Source organism: Arvicola amphibius, chromosome 12 (genome assembly GCF_903992535.2).
Source record: "Arvicola amphibius chromosome 12, mArvAmp1.2, whole genome shotgun sequence".
Taxonomy (NCBI): Eukaryota; Metazoa; Chordata; class Mammalia; order Rodentia; family Cricetidae; genus Arvicola; species Arvicola amphibius.
The window spans coordinates 127,705,716-127,717,476 of NC_052058.2; the positions used below are offsets into that span (position 1 = coordinate 127,705,716).

General features: G+C 49.4%; 2 protein-coding genes across 3 annotated transcripts in view; both read right to left on the reverse strand.

The window, feature by feature from the left end:
• The window catches only part of Prmt3 (protein arginine methyltransferase 3), a 74,036-nt gene extending 72,921 nt beyond the window's left edge, over window positions 1-1,115 (reverse strand). The window contains exons 1-2 of one of the 2 annotated variants that reach the window (XM_038314139.2): window positions 980-1,115; window positions 780-906 (exon numbers count right to left, since the gene is read on the reverse strand). In XM_038314139.2, the coding sequence (XP_038170067.1) occupies window positions 780-906; window positions 980-1,004 (152 nt within the window). In that variant the 5' untranslated portion in view covers window positions 1,005-1,115. Of the gene's footprint in view, window positions 1-779; window positions 907-979 lie in introns of those variants that run through there. The other variant, XM_038314140.2, reaches the window with a different exon arrangement.
• Window positions 1,116-4,540: 3,425 nt separating this feature from the next.
• Htatip2 (HIV-1 Tat interactive protein 2) lies at window positions 4,541-11,117 on the reverse strand. Its single transcript, XM_042054051.1, has 4 exons — window positions 10,899-11,117; window positions 7,575-7,712; window positions 5,844-5,905; window positions 4,541-5,278 (listed from the first exon to the last, which is right to left on the reverse strand). The coding sequence occupies exons 1-4, from the start codon at window positions 11,115-11,117 to the stop codon at window positions 5,053-5,055; spliced, it is 645 nt and encodes a 214-aa protein (XP_041909985.1). The 3' UTR covers window positions 4,541-5,052.
• Window positions 11,118-11,761: the final 644 nt, after the last annotated feature.

An 11,761-nucleotide genomic window follows, 5' to 3' on the forward strand; every position in this document is an offset into this window, starting at 1 on the left:
CAACATGCCCCAAATGCTGGGGGCTCAGCAGTACTGGTCAATGTCAAACACCTCCTTTTGAGCCCACACACCCAAAGTCACTGTCTTGAAACTAAGATGCAGGATTTGAAGCAAAAAGTAGGTGTGTTCTGGGACTGTAAACCCACAGCTTCGTGATCTTTAACAAGCTGCTGGCTCTGCAGCCTCATTTCCCCTAAGTACAAAAGGCATCATTCCTCCCTCAATCATGGAGGTGGGCTAGGGCTGTTTACATGGCTCCATGAAACATTACAGGAGAAGACTACTTGGTCATGTTACAGGATGACAGAAACAGAAACGTCCTCCAGAGTGTGCACTCCCAAAATCGTTACCCAAGTAACAGGATTAAAACTACCCACACTGTGTCTTCATGGAAACAGAGGACTCCATCCCTGATTTAAGACTAAAGTGTGGAGTTCTGCTTTTTTTTTTTTTTTTTTTTTTTTTTTTTTTTTGGTATGTTTCGGGGTCAGGCTAGGTAGTTCAGGTTAGCCTGGGATTCATGGCCATTCTCCTGCCTCAGCCTCCAGAGTGATTGTATGCCAGGCCCGGCATAAGATATGTGTGTGTGTGTGTGTGTGTGTGTGTGTGTTGGGGGGCGTTGACTGGGTTGCAAAGACAAGCCCAGAGTGGTTCCCGGCTCCGCCCCCCGACCACATGAGCGGCCCCTGTCAATCAGCAGCCAGACGTGGGCCACGGCCTCCGGCCCGCCACGTGCTTGCTCGCTAGTTCCGTGGAGCGCTTTCCACGTGGGCACGAACCTGTCACAGAACAGGCAGGGCGTGTGCTGCCGGCCGTGCGCGGGCTCAGCATCCTCGTCCTCCCAGCCGGCGTCGTCTCCGCTGTCCGACAGCTCCGGGGGCTCCGGCCCCAGCTCGGCGCCTTGGCCTGCGGGGTACACTATCAGCGCCGGGACCCGCGCCCGCCCTTCCTCGCCCCGCCGCCCGCGCGAGGGACCCACCATTCCCCGCCGCCAGCGAACACATGGCCGCCGACCAGGCGCGCGGCCGCACAGCGCGGCACCAGAACCACGAGCGAGCGCGGACGCGCGGCAGCCACCAAGCAACCCAGACGCCGGCCGTGCGCCGGCCCGAGAGCGCTTCCGGGTCACGTGGGGCTACCGGGTGGGGCGAGAGGACGGGCGCCACTCCCGTCCGCTGCAGGGTGGACGCGTGCGCAAAGGCAAGGTTGAGCGCGACCTGCCGCAGCGCCATCTGGCGGCGAAGGTGGCCAATGCAGGCTAGGCTCGGAACTCCAGAGCACCATAAAGAAGAAAGGCGCAGGGAAAAACCTTTCTGCCTGAAAGCTGGGTGTGCACTATTGGTATCAAAAGGAGCCAACTCCTCCCCGCCCCGCGCCGCCTACAAGGGGTGTTAAAGTGGGAAAGTGAGAACATGGGCTCTACACACACTCTTTGAACCCTATTTCAGTAGCTAGAATTCTAAGATCGTAAGACCCCTGCCTTCTCTGGGCCTCAGTTTCCTGTCTGGCAAAACAAACACGATCATGACTGCAGTAGCCTGAGGGTTACATGGGTTCACGTGTGTGAAAAATCTAGGCATTAACTTGATCCCACACCATGGAAACAAGTGGACTGTTTGGTATGTGCCAGCAAACGATGCTGTCTGCCTGGCAACGGTGCGATTCCCACTTGTCAGGCTGCGTCCTTTCTAATATTCCTAGTATCTAACCATGGAATTCCCTCAGACAGGTGGGCAGCAGCAATTCTGGGTAGGTCATTCCTACAAGCTGCAGTCTAAGGCTGGACTATGCACGGGGCATGTTTGAGGACGACATAGCCAGGTAGGCCTGCAGGATGCTTGCCATTAGCTCTGCTCACCCTCAAGCCTGTGTCCTGCTGATCTCTGAAGCGCTCCAGTGGGCGGTTCTACCATTTTCACTCCACCACCAGAACTTTGCTCACATGGCCACCGTTTATTTTTTTTTTTATTGCTTTTATTGAGGATTTCATACAGTGCATTTTGATCATATTCCTCCCTCCCCCCCTTAACTCCTCTCGGGTCTATCCACCCCCACCCCTCTTCCTACCCCTTACCTTTATATCATTTTAAAAAAATCATTAACATGGGTTCCTGTTTCTAGGGTCCAAATACTCTGGGCGTGGGGACATCTGCTGGAGTATGGTCAACCTACCAGAGGCCATATCCTTAAAGAAAACTCCATCTCCCTCTCCCATAGCTTCTCAGTTGGGAGTGTGTGTGTGTGTTGAGGGGGGGGGCTCATGAATCCCCGCCCCTCCACATCAGAATGCTGACTGGCTTAGTCTTGAACAGACAACCACAGCTGCTGGGTTTGGAGCAGAAGTCCTATCATGGCCAGAAGACACAGCTTCTCTGCAGTCCTCCCTGGTGCCATCTCTAAAAACACATGGTTATTCCGGGCATAGCCTGTGTCTTTCTCACTGCTACCCCCATCTATTGACTTCTCCATCACCTCTCCCTCCCCTTCTCCTCTCCTCCTTTCCCCCAGACCGTAATCCACAGTGGCTCACAGAAGAGGACGGAGCCCACCCAATGTTAACTTCTCAAATACCCTGACATTCTAAGACACTGGCAGAAATCTGCTGACCCCCTTGGCTAGTTGACTGCTCACTAATTTATCATCAACTTGATAAGCACTTGCTGAATAAATTAATGAAAGGATGCCCTTTCTTTACCTGGGCCCCTCCAACTTTCCTCGCATAAACCTCTCTCTCCAGCAAGGCCCATTTTTCTCCGTCGAAGGAACCGGCTGAACCACAGCGATGCCCAGATGTTGACAGGTGACAGTACTGCCAGTCTGGAGGTGACTGGGCCAGATTTCTGGGAAGCTGACAACTGACCATGGCGCAGGGGTTGGGCTTGGCCGAATTTCCTCTTCCAAACATGAGCGCAGGTTCTTCTAACATTACTCTACTGTTACTCATGGTAGACAGTGATTGGCCATGGAGTCTGGTTGCCTTTTGAGCCTGCAAGGCTCAGGGTATTCTTATGGGTACCCCCAAAGGCTGCTTCACTTCTCGGGGCCCAAGACTGTTATAATGGAAACACGTTCAAGCTCTTCCAAGCCTGGCCGTAGCAAACCCCAATGGCAGGAAGTAAACTTCTCATTTTGAGACAGGGTTTTACTACGCAGTCCAGGCTGACCTTGAACCGTGGTCCTCCTGCCTCAGCCTCCCTGGTGCTAGGATTACAGGCAAGCATCCAGCACTGCCTTCTTGTAGCACACATTCCAAGATCTCAGTCTTCTCTGGAAGATTTAATGTTGACAATGTCCACTGTCTTCCAAGACTGTACACCCATACTGCAGGGATGGTATTCACTGAGCAGTGTCCACCAAAACTAGAGGTATAACTGGGACATAGACTCCGTCACTGGAGTCAAGTGACTCGGTTCCCCCGCACAGAAGTTAAGTTGCACCTGCTCCATGATGGAACTGGCACTGAGTACTCCTCTAGGCACTGACCCTTCCCTCTCTGTTTTCCTTCCTTGCCTGTTTAAAGTGTATCAGCTCCAGGCTGGGGACATAGGGCAGTTGGTAAACTGTTTACCTAGCACGCATGAAGCCTTGGATTCAATCCAGCACTACAGAAGCTAGGCATGACAGGGCACACCTGTAACCCCAACACGTGGGAGGTGGAGGCTGAAGTATCAGAAGTTCAAGGTCATCCTGGACTATTCATTGACTTTGAGGCTAGCCTGGGCTACCCAAGACCCTGTTTCTCTCTCTCTCTCTCTCTCTCTCTCTCTCTCTCTCTCTCTCTCACACACACACACACACACACACACACACACACACACAAATAGAAAAGCTCACCACCCTGAGTCTTTCAGCTTAGTGCCAGATTAACCACTGTTCGCAGTTGATTGTCAGCATCCTGGATCAATGGAGAAACCCAAGGATTTAAGTTTTATGTATCCACAATGTACTAAATTACCTGGAACCCTCTAGAAATAGATGTACATGGGGTACTTTTACAGAATGGTTAAAGAAACCAGCTTCAGGGGGCAGGATAGATGGCTCAGTGGTTAAGAGCACTTGCTGCTCTTCCAGAGGCCCTGAATTCAGTTCCTAGTACCCACATAGATGGATCTGTAACTCCAGGTCCAGGGGATCTGTTGCCATCTTCTGGCCTCTGAGAAAACACACACATGTGGCAGACACACCAATAAAAAATAAATACAAGCTACGGGATCGGGCTGAGTGTAGTTATTCTCGACGCTGCCATATCCTAGCTTAGCTTTTCAGCTTTAGACCTTGAGCAAGGTGTTTGGAACCACGTGTGCCTCGATTCCCCCATTTGCAATGTGAGGGTGAGAATAGAAATTTAAATGGAAAAAAAAATAAAAGTACGGGGGCAACAGTATGACTTTATACGACTGCGGCAGACTTAGAGTGCCAAGAACATACCACCTAAGATTCTGCAGACCCTGCCACGTTAGGGGCTGGGGTGCCATCCCCGGGGGCCATCGCTGCACCTTCCCACTTAGACCTCCACAGTTCTCAGCAACTGAACCAGCACTCAGGGTTCGGCCATTTCTTTTTATTCCTCGATGAATCACAGAAGCTTGCTTTACATCTCCTGCACTGACGTGCAGTAAAGGCGCAGGGTGCACTCAGCTCCGTGTAGCCGAGCAGCACCGTGCGGCTCAAAGACTAGACAGTCAGCAAGCTTCACGGGCACTCGCCTGCCTGGAGGGCTAGGGCCCCGCTGCCCAGTGCTCAGGCTTCTCTCTCAGAGAGCTTTAAAGCCGGTCTCCCAACCAGAGGACAGGGAAGTCAAAACCACAGATCCCAGTCCCCAACCCACAAACTCCACAAGGGCTATGATACAGGCCTGTCCTTCCACAGCTCCCTGGGTGACTTACATGGACAGTCAGTACAACATCAACAGCTGGAGCAGAGCACTGGGGTTTCCTGATGGAGCTGCAGGGACACCACAAAGGACTACAGAGAGACGTTTTATAGACCCCCAACAAGACTGATTCCGGTGACAGGCACTGAGGTTTGAGAACAAGCCGTCCTCCCATACGGTCACAGCTTGGGCCCGTTACTGTCTTTCCCCAGGTGGATGATGGCCTTATTTTCCAGAAGTTCCATTTGTCCACTGCTGGGACTCACCAGGTTGTTCAACATCGCTCTAACCACGGTCACAACAGGCACAGAGTGCCCACTGGCCCAGGATTCCGGCAGAGAGCCGAAGAATTTCCTAACCAGCCATTCGCCTGGACGAGACTCTTGCCTGTCACACAGCAGGACTCTAGGAGACAGAGAAAGACAGGGGAAGAGATGGCGCATGCGCTCAGACTTTATGATAGTCCACATTGAGTTCTGTTCCCCCAAACCTGTCGGCAGAAGCCTTAACCCCAAAGGCAACTGTATGTGGAGATGGCCCTTATGGAGGTAATTAGATTTCAGAGGTGTTGAGGGTAGGACAGGCCTGCCATTCTGGCTAGAAGGACATGCACGAGAGAGGCCATGTGAGGCCACATCGAGAAGCTGGCACAGCCCATGAGGAGGAAGGGCACCTCCATGTGTCAAGAAAATCAGTTGGCTCATGTGGTGGCTGCAAAGTTTGATTTGTTAAATAAAGGGGGAGCGGGGTACAAAGGCAAAAGGGCACGAAGTGAATAAAACTTAAAATGTTAAGGAAAAAAATGCAGGCAGCAACTACTTCCAGAAAGTTCCCAGGATTCTGAGGCAGCCCCAAGCTACTCTTTCCCCTTCCATCCCCTCCCTGAGCTGAAAGTGGGTCCTTTGGAGAAGCAGCTCATCCCGAGCCAGCCTCGTTCACAGATGGCTTAGCTGTCAGCCTCTCTACTTACCCCGGCCGGAACACTGAGAAGCGATCAAACTTTAATTCTTCGACCTTGGCTTCCACTTCTCCCTGTTAACATTAAAAAAATAAATAAATAAAAAAATTTTAAAAACTCAGTGTTTGGCCAAGACCAAAACACTCAGATAAAGCCTGAGAGGGGGTTCACTCAGGCCTGAAGATAAACTGCTTCTGCAGTTCCCAAGACTCATGTTAATCCCAACGGCCAGCCTGAGTCTAGAGTCTGGACAGAAGGAAGAGGCCATTTAACCCTGGCACACTGAGAGTCATCTGCTAATGCTCAAAATGCAGCATCATCCCCAGACCCTGCGGCTCAGTGACCACGTGGCTCAGTGACCACTGCAGAGGAGGAGGAGCCAAAAGACCGTAAGAGCCAGAGGTTAGAGTGGACCTGAACAAAACTGTGTCTTCTGGACACCACAGGCCTGCTGCGTTCATGAACTCAGTAGCTGTGGCTGCCTGCATGCTATCAAGCTAGCCAGCATTCTAGCATGGAGGTGGATGGGGTTGACAAACTTCGACCCCTAACTGAGGAGCAATGGACAGCTGATGGCTTCTTAAGCAGAGGAGGTGAGTTTTCTTTAAGGGTGTAACCCTTGGTAGGTTGGCGATGCTCCAGGAACACTCGCTTCATTCATTAATGTCTAAACAGACCCCGAGAGGGTAAATAAAGCATCAATCCAAACCCCTCAGTCCCTCCTCACAGGCCCCACAGTCACCTTTTCAGTATACAAGCAGTTGTAATAGATGAGAAAAATGCGGTGATCAGGAGGCGAGCCTCCACCCAGTGGATCCTAGATGACCTTCTGCGTCAATCACTTCTAAGCGTTAGCAACCCCCACCCAGATCTCAAGGAAACAATGAAGTGACAGAGATGCTTTAATATGGAGTCATGAATATTTGCACCAGGTCAGGGAAGCTATCGTGTGACATGTTTTTCAAGGCCCACTCAGTAAAGAGACCCAGGTGATGAAGGGGGTAGGCCTAGGAACCAATTTAAAAAAGATGGAGCCAAGACGTCAGGGCGTTGTGCCGGACAAAAGGAGTTAAAGCAACGGGGATCCCTGGTGATGTCTACGACTCCAGTGAGGAACTGACTCTATAAATGGCAGGTGTTTCTCCATGTCCAGGTGACGACTACAGACAGATGGGGCCTAGCCAGACAAAAGCCCTTTCTCCTGGCGTATTACGCAAAAGGCAAGTGTGTGTCTGAAAAAGGATTTCATGCCGAGGAGAACCCGTGTCCAGGGACACAAGGCACAGCACCGGGTTCGCCCTCCTGTGGCAGCACCTCTACTTCGCTGTGAGGAAGTGGAAACTTCTGGTTAAAACCAGTGGCAACCATGCATTGTACTGGCAAGAGGCATAAAATTCTGGCATCTTGGCCAGAGAGAAATGGAGGGAGTGTCCATCTCTGAGGCTGAGAGACCATGCCACCCAAGACCAGGGCTGCCTCTACTTTCTCCACTGACTTTACTGAGTAATTCATGGGAAAGATATCTTTTGAACTATGCCTGCTTTCTAAGTACCTTTCTCCCAAAACAGTCCCTGAAGCTTTGGAAAATACACAATACAATTAGGGTTGTTTTTTTTTTTTTTTTTTTTTTTTTTTTTTTTTTTTTTTTTTTTTTTTTTGCTGTTGTTTTTGTTTTAAAGATTATACTGGTTACTTAGTATTGTCAATTACTCTATGTATATGGAAGGGAGAGCACACACAAACCTTTACTCGTAGGTATAAGAAACTGCTGGACTTATCCGCCCCCTTGGAGGACAGCAGATTGAAATGTTTGCACCCGCCTGCTCTTGCCAGCTCTGCAGACTTCAGCACATAATCCCGGTCAACACGGACGAATCCTTCCTGGAGGGGAAAGGACCTGAGTTATTTCCTACTGTCACATGCTCGTGTTAAAGATGATTCCCAGGGTCGGGTGGCAGGCTGGGAGGCCTGGGGAAAATGGGATCTAAATAGAACACATCTAAGCCATGCTTGAAAGCCAGACTCAGACCCTGGGGAAAGGCTCCAAGGGTGAGCATCCAGATGGAAACAGCACCTTCGGCAGCAGAGGCAAGAACCCCACCACACCACAGGGATGGCAATGAAGCCCAGACGGCAAACAAATCTACCAATCTTTTTGTCTTTCTCTGTGTCAGCTTTACCAGGCTGGGCTCTCTGGGTACCACATGGGAACTCCCAGGCACTGTGAGAACGGAAAGCATGACGTCCAGTTTACATGGAGCCCTTACAAAATACTTTGGATATTATATGGCAGTACATGTCTTTCAATTTTTTGAAAAACTGGTACGTGTGTAATCGAACAACGTTGGAAAGGGGCCCACCAAGATGGCTCAGTGGGTAAAGGCACTTGCCACTCTGAATATGTGTTTAATTCCCAAACCCATGTATGGTGGAAGAAAAGCACCCACTCCACAGAATTGTCCTCTGGCCTCCATAAGTATGCTTGGCTTACTTACTACCACACACACACACACACACACACACACACATACACACACATACACACAGAGACATGAACACACACACACATAGACACACAAAAACACACACGGACACACACACACAGACACACACACATAGATACACAAACACACACGGACATAAACACACATACGGACGGACACACACACACATACACAATTTCACAATTTTTATATGTTTGGAAAAGACTGCTGTGAGTCTGAAGACAGCCTAAGTCACAAAAACCAAAAGGATGGTGACTCCCTCCTCAAACCACCCAAGGTTTAGCCCAGCTAGGACAGTGCTGAATCTTATTCTTAATCTACATCACAGGGTCAGAGCTCCAAAAATATCTGAATAAATAGGTAAACTCAATTAGGATAAAACAAACAAACAGACAGAACTACATAATAAGGGGGCCTAACTGAAGGACTCATGGTTTCACTCCCAAGTGAACTGAACCCGGATCCTCTGCAAAAGCAGTAAGCCACGGAGCCATCTCACAAGCCCCGGAACGCATCTCTTTACCCAGGAATTATCACTATCTTCTCTGGTGTTTTATACTTTGACACTCAGAAAGAACAACTCACTTGCCAGCCCAACCTATATGCCGACTCAAATTCGTGTTACTGCTTCTTAACATTAGTGTGGAAACAGCCAGGGGAGGTGGTGTGTGCCTGCGGCAGTCACAGCACTTGGGAAGCAGCAGTGAGAGTCGTGGCAAGTTTGAGGCCGACTTAGTTGTTGTAACAGGTTTTACCAGCCAGGGCTACATAGCAAGACCGTGTCTCCAAAATACAATAAATAAATGGAAAAAAAATAAATGTAAAGTAAACCAAATTGTAACACTTTTGAGAGGGAAAGAGAGAGAGGGAGAAAGAAAGAGAGAGAGAGAGGGAGAGAGGGAGAGAGAGAGAGAGAGTTGATTCCTTTGATTTCTCTAAATGGAGATTTTAGATAGACTGAGAGTAGACAGGAAAAACCCAAACTCCAGGGAAAAATCCTCAGTGGACCTCACATATTTATTTCTTTCCTTTACTCTAAATAAAAGCAATTTTAATACCTGGTTTATTCTTCACAACGTATAGTTGACTAGTAACATAAATTTTGCCTTGAGTTAGCACAATGCTTAGCTTACTATAGCTGTCTGTGTTCCGATGCTTTTTTTTTCCAGCAGTTTCTTTAAAAACAAGAGAGGCTCAGCCAATCACAGGCCTCCAGACCGACGCTACCTCTCACTTAATCCAGGGCCAAGAGAGGGGTAATTTGATTAAACTGAGACCCTAATTTATTTGGCTTTAGTTCTGGATCAACCTCTCCTTAATAGAGTGCTGTCGCCCCCCATTGTGCGATGGGAATTAAAGTGGCATAAATGTCATGGGACTCTTTCAATCTGATTAGCCAGCGGAGACACATCAATACCACCCCAGCCATCGGCTCTGGCGTCCTTTCTTTCACCAGCCCGGTGAGCAATTGACAACAGCTTCTTGAAGGACCAGCACCCACGCCAACATGTGGACCCCCGTCCTTTGCCCATCATCCCCTTTCAATGGGCCCTGGTGACAAGGTGCCCACACCTTTCTCCAGGGCTGTTCTCTTAACAAAGCTAAATATTGTTTTATTAGCAATCAATGGCTGTTAATCCCAACCGACTTCACAAATCCTCTGAGCCCTCAAGCGCATTATAAATAAGCACTTTTCCAAGCACACTAAATTTTAAATCTCACCTCCTCCACTCTGATGGCGTGGCCTTTTTGCTGCTGAATTAGACTCTAAAGGAAAAGGGTCAATGGCTTCCAAGGACTCAAAAAACAAGCAGAAACAAGGTCCCTGGGACTGGCTAGAGACACTAATATGTGCTAGCTTTAGGGGGGTGGGGCAGTTGGCATAAGAACGATTCTGTTTCTCTTTAGAAGGACCTAGCTTTAATCTTACTCCTGTTCCTGCTCTCTACTGCTCAAATTAAAAACAGTAGAAAAACAAACTTTCGAAACTACTCCATATCCCAGAGACAGTTTTTTTTTGTTTTTTGTTTTTTAACAATTGTACCTCACTGTCTAACCATACAGCCAGAGAAAAGCCAGGCCTCTAAAAATACTAAGTCCTTCAAGGTAGTGAGTCTTCAAATCCCATCGCCAGTGTGCCCTATGCTAAGATGGAGAAGCTTTCTAGAATTGGGGAATAAGTAAGTTCCCATGGTAAGTTTCTTTCCCAGAGCTACTCAAAAGAACACATACACCTTAACAGAGATGCACTCAGGGCTCCGCCACAAGCTCAGATGATTCCCCTGAGTCTTCTGAGTCTTATCTCTCTTCTGTCTTTTTACCCATGTCTGAAAACTAGCTAACAACACCACAACACTATGGCTCTGGAACAACTCATCTTTGCTATCATTTTCTTGTTGCTTTGAGAAAGAGTCTCAGGCTGGCCTCAAACTCACTTATGGGGCCAACAATGATGTTGAAGCCCTGATCTTCCCCGCTCTACCTCCCAAGTGTGGGGATAACAGGCCAAGGACAACTCATGTCAGTAAGTGTGAAGGTTTGAGTGAGGAATGTCCCCGAGGACCTGATCTCCAGTTGGTGGCGCTGTTGGGGCTATTTCAGAGACATGGCCTCCTGGAGGAAGTATGGCACTGGAAAACAGGCTTTGAGGTATCAAAGCATCACACAACTCCCAGTGGGCTCTCTGCTCCTGCTTGTGGTTCAAAACCTGAGCCCTCAGCTTGCCCCTCCAGCCGCCAAGCCTGCCGCCTGCTGCTTCTGCCCTGCCATCCTGGATGCCCATCCTCCGGAACCATAAGCCCAGATAAACCCTTCTATGGTTGCCTCGGTCATGGCGCAGAAGCAGAAAGGTAACTAACATAACAGGATAGCTAGGCAGTGACAGGACCAGAGGACACTCTGGGACGACTGACCTTCCTGAGAAGGAAGGCCTGTGTCAATGGTCCCAGCTGTGACTCTGTTTAGGGTTCCTGTTCCTTCACCTCTTTTCAGTTCAACCCTAAATCAGAGCAGACAGCAGACGCTGACGGGAAGAGGATGACATCATCTGAAACCCCGTGTGTGTTCTGGATGGCAGCTCTCGACCAGCGGTACAGAAATGAGAGACAGCTCTTGCTTAGAGAATAAAAACAAAGACACTCAAGCCAAATGGCAACTGAGGATTCCTGAGTCCATACTGCGCTCACTTCAGGCGTTCCTCTGCTGTGTAGTCAAGGAATTCTGCAGGTGGGAGGGAGCTGGACAAAGGGCGCTCAACAGACATTAACTGACAGACTCAAGGCTACACACACAGGACCTGGGATCTGGGTCCTTGGACTGTTATGGACTTCACCATATCACAAGCCTCCTCCTGAACATTAAATAAAACAGTGGAGCTCAGAGCAGGGCTGGGCATCTGATGCTGTAAAGCAGCTGTGAAGGCCTGCC

Coding starts and splice junctions, on each gene's coding strand:
- Htatip2 (XM_042054051.1), bottom strand. CDS start 11,117: ATGGGCATCCAGGATGGCAGGGCAGAAGCAGCAGGCGGCAGGCTTGGC. Junction 5,906..7,574: donor TCTTATACCTACGAGTAAAG/GTTTGTGTGTGC, acceptor TAATGTTAACAG/GGAGAAGTGGAAGCCAAGGT. Junction 5,279..5,843: donor TTCTCAGTGTTCCGGCCGGG/GTAAGTAGAGAG, acceptor TCTGTCTCCTAG/AGTCCTGCTGTGTGACAGGC.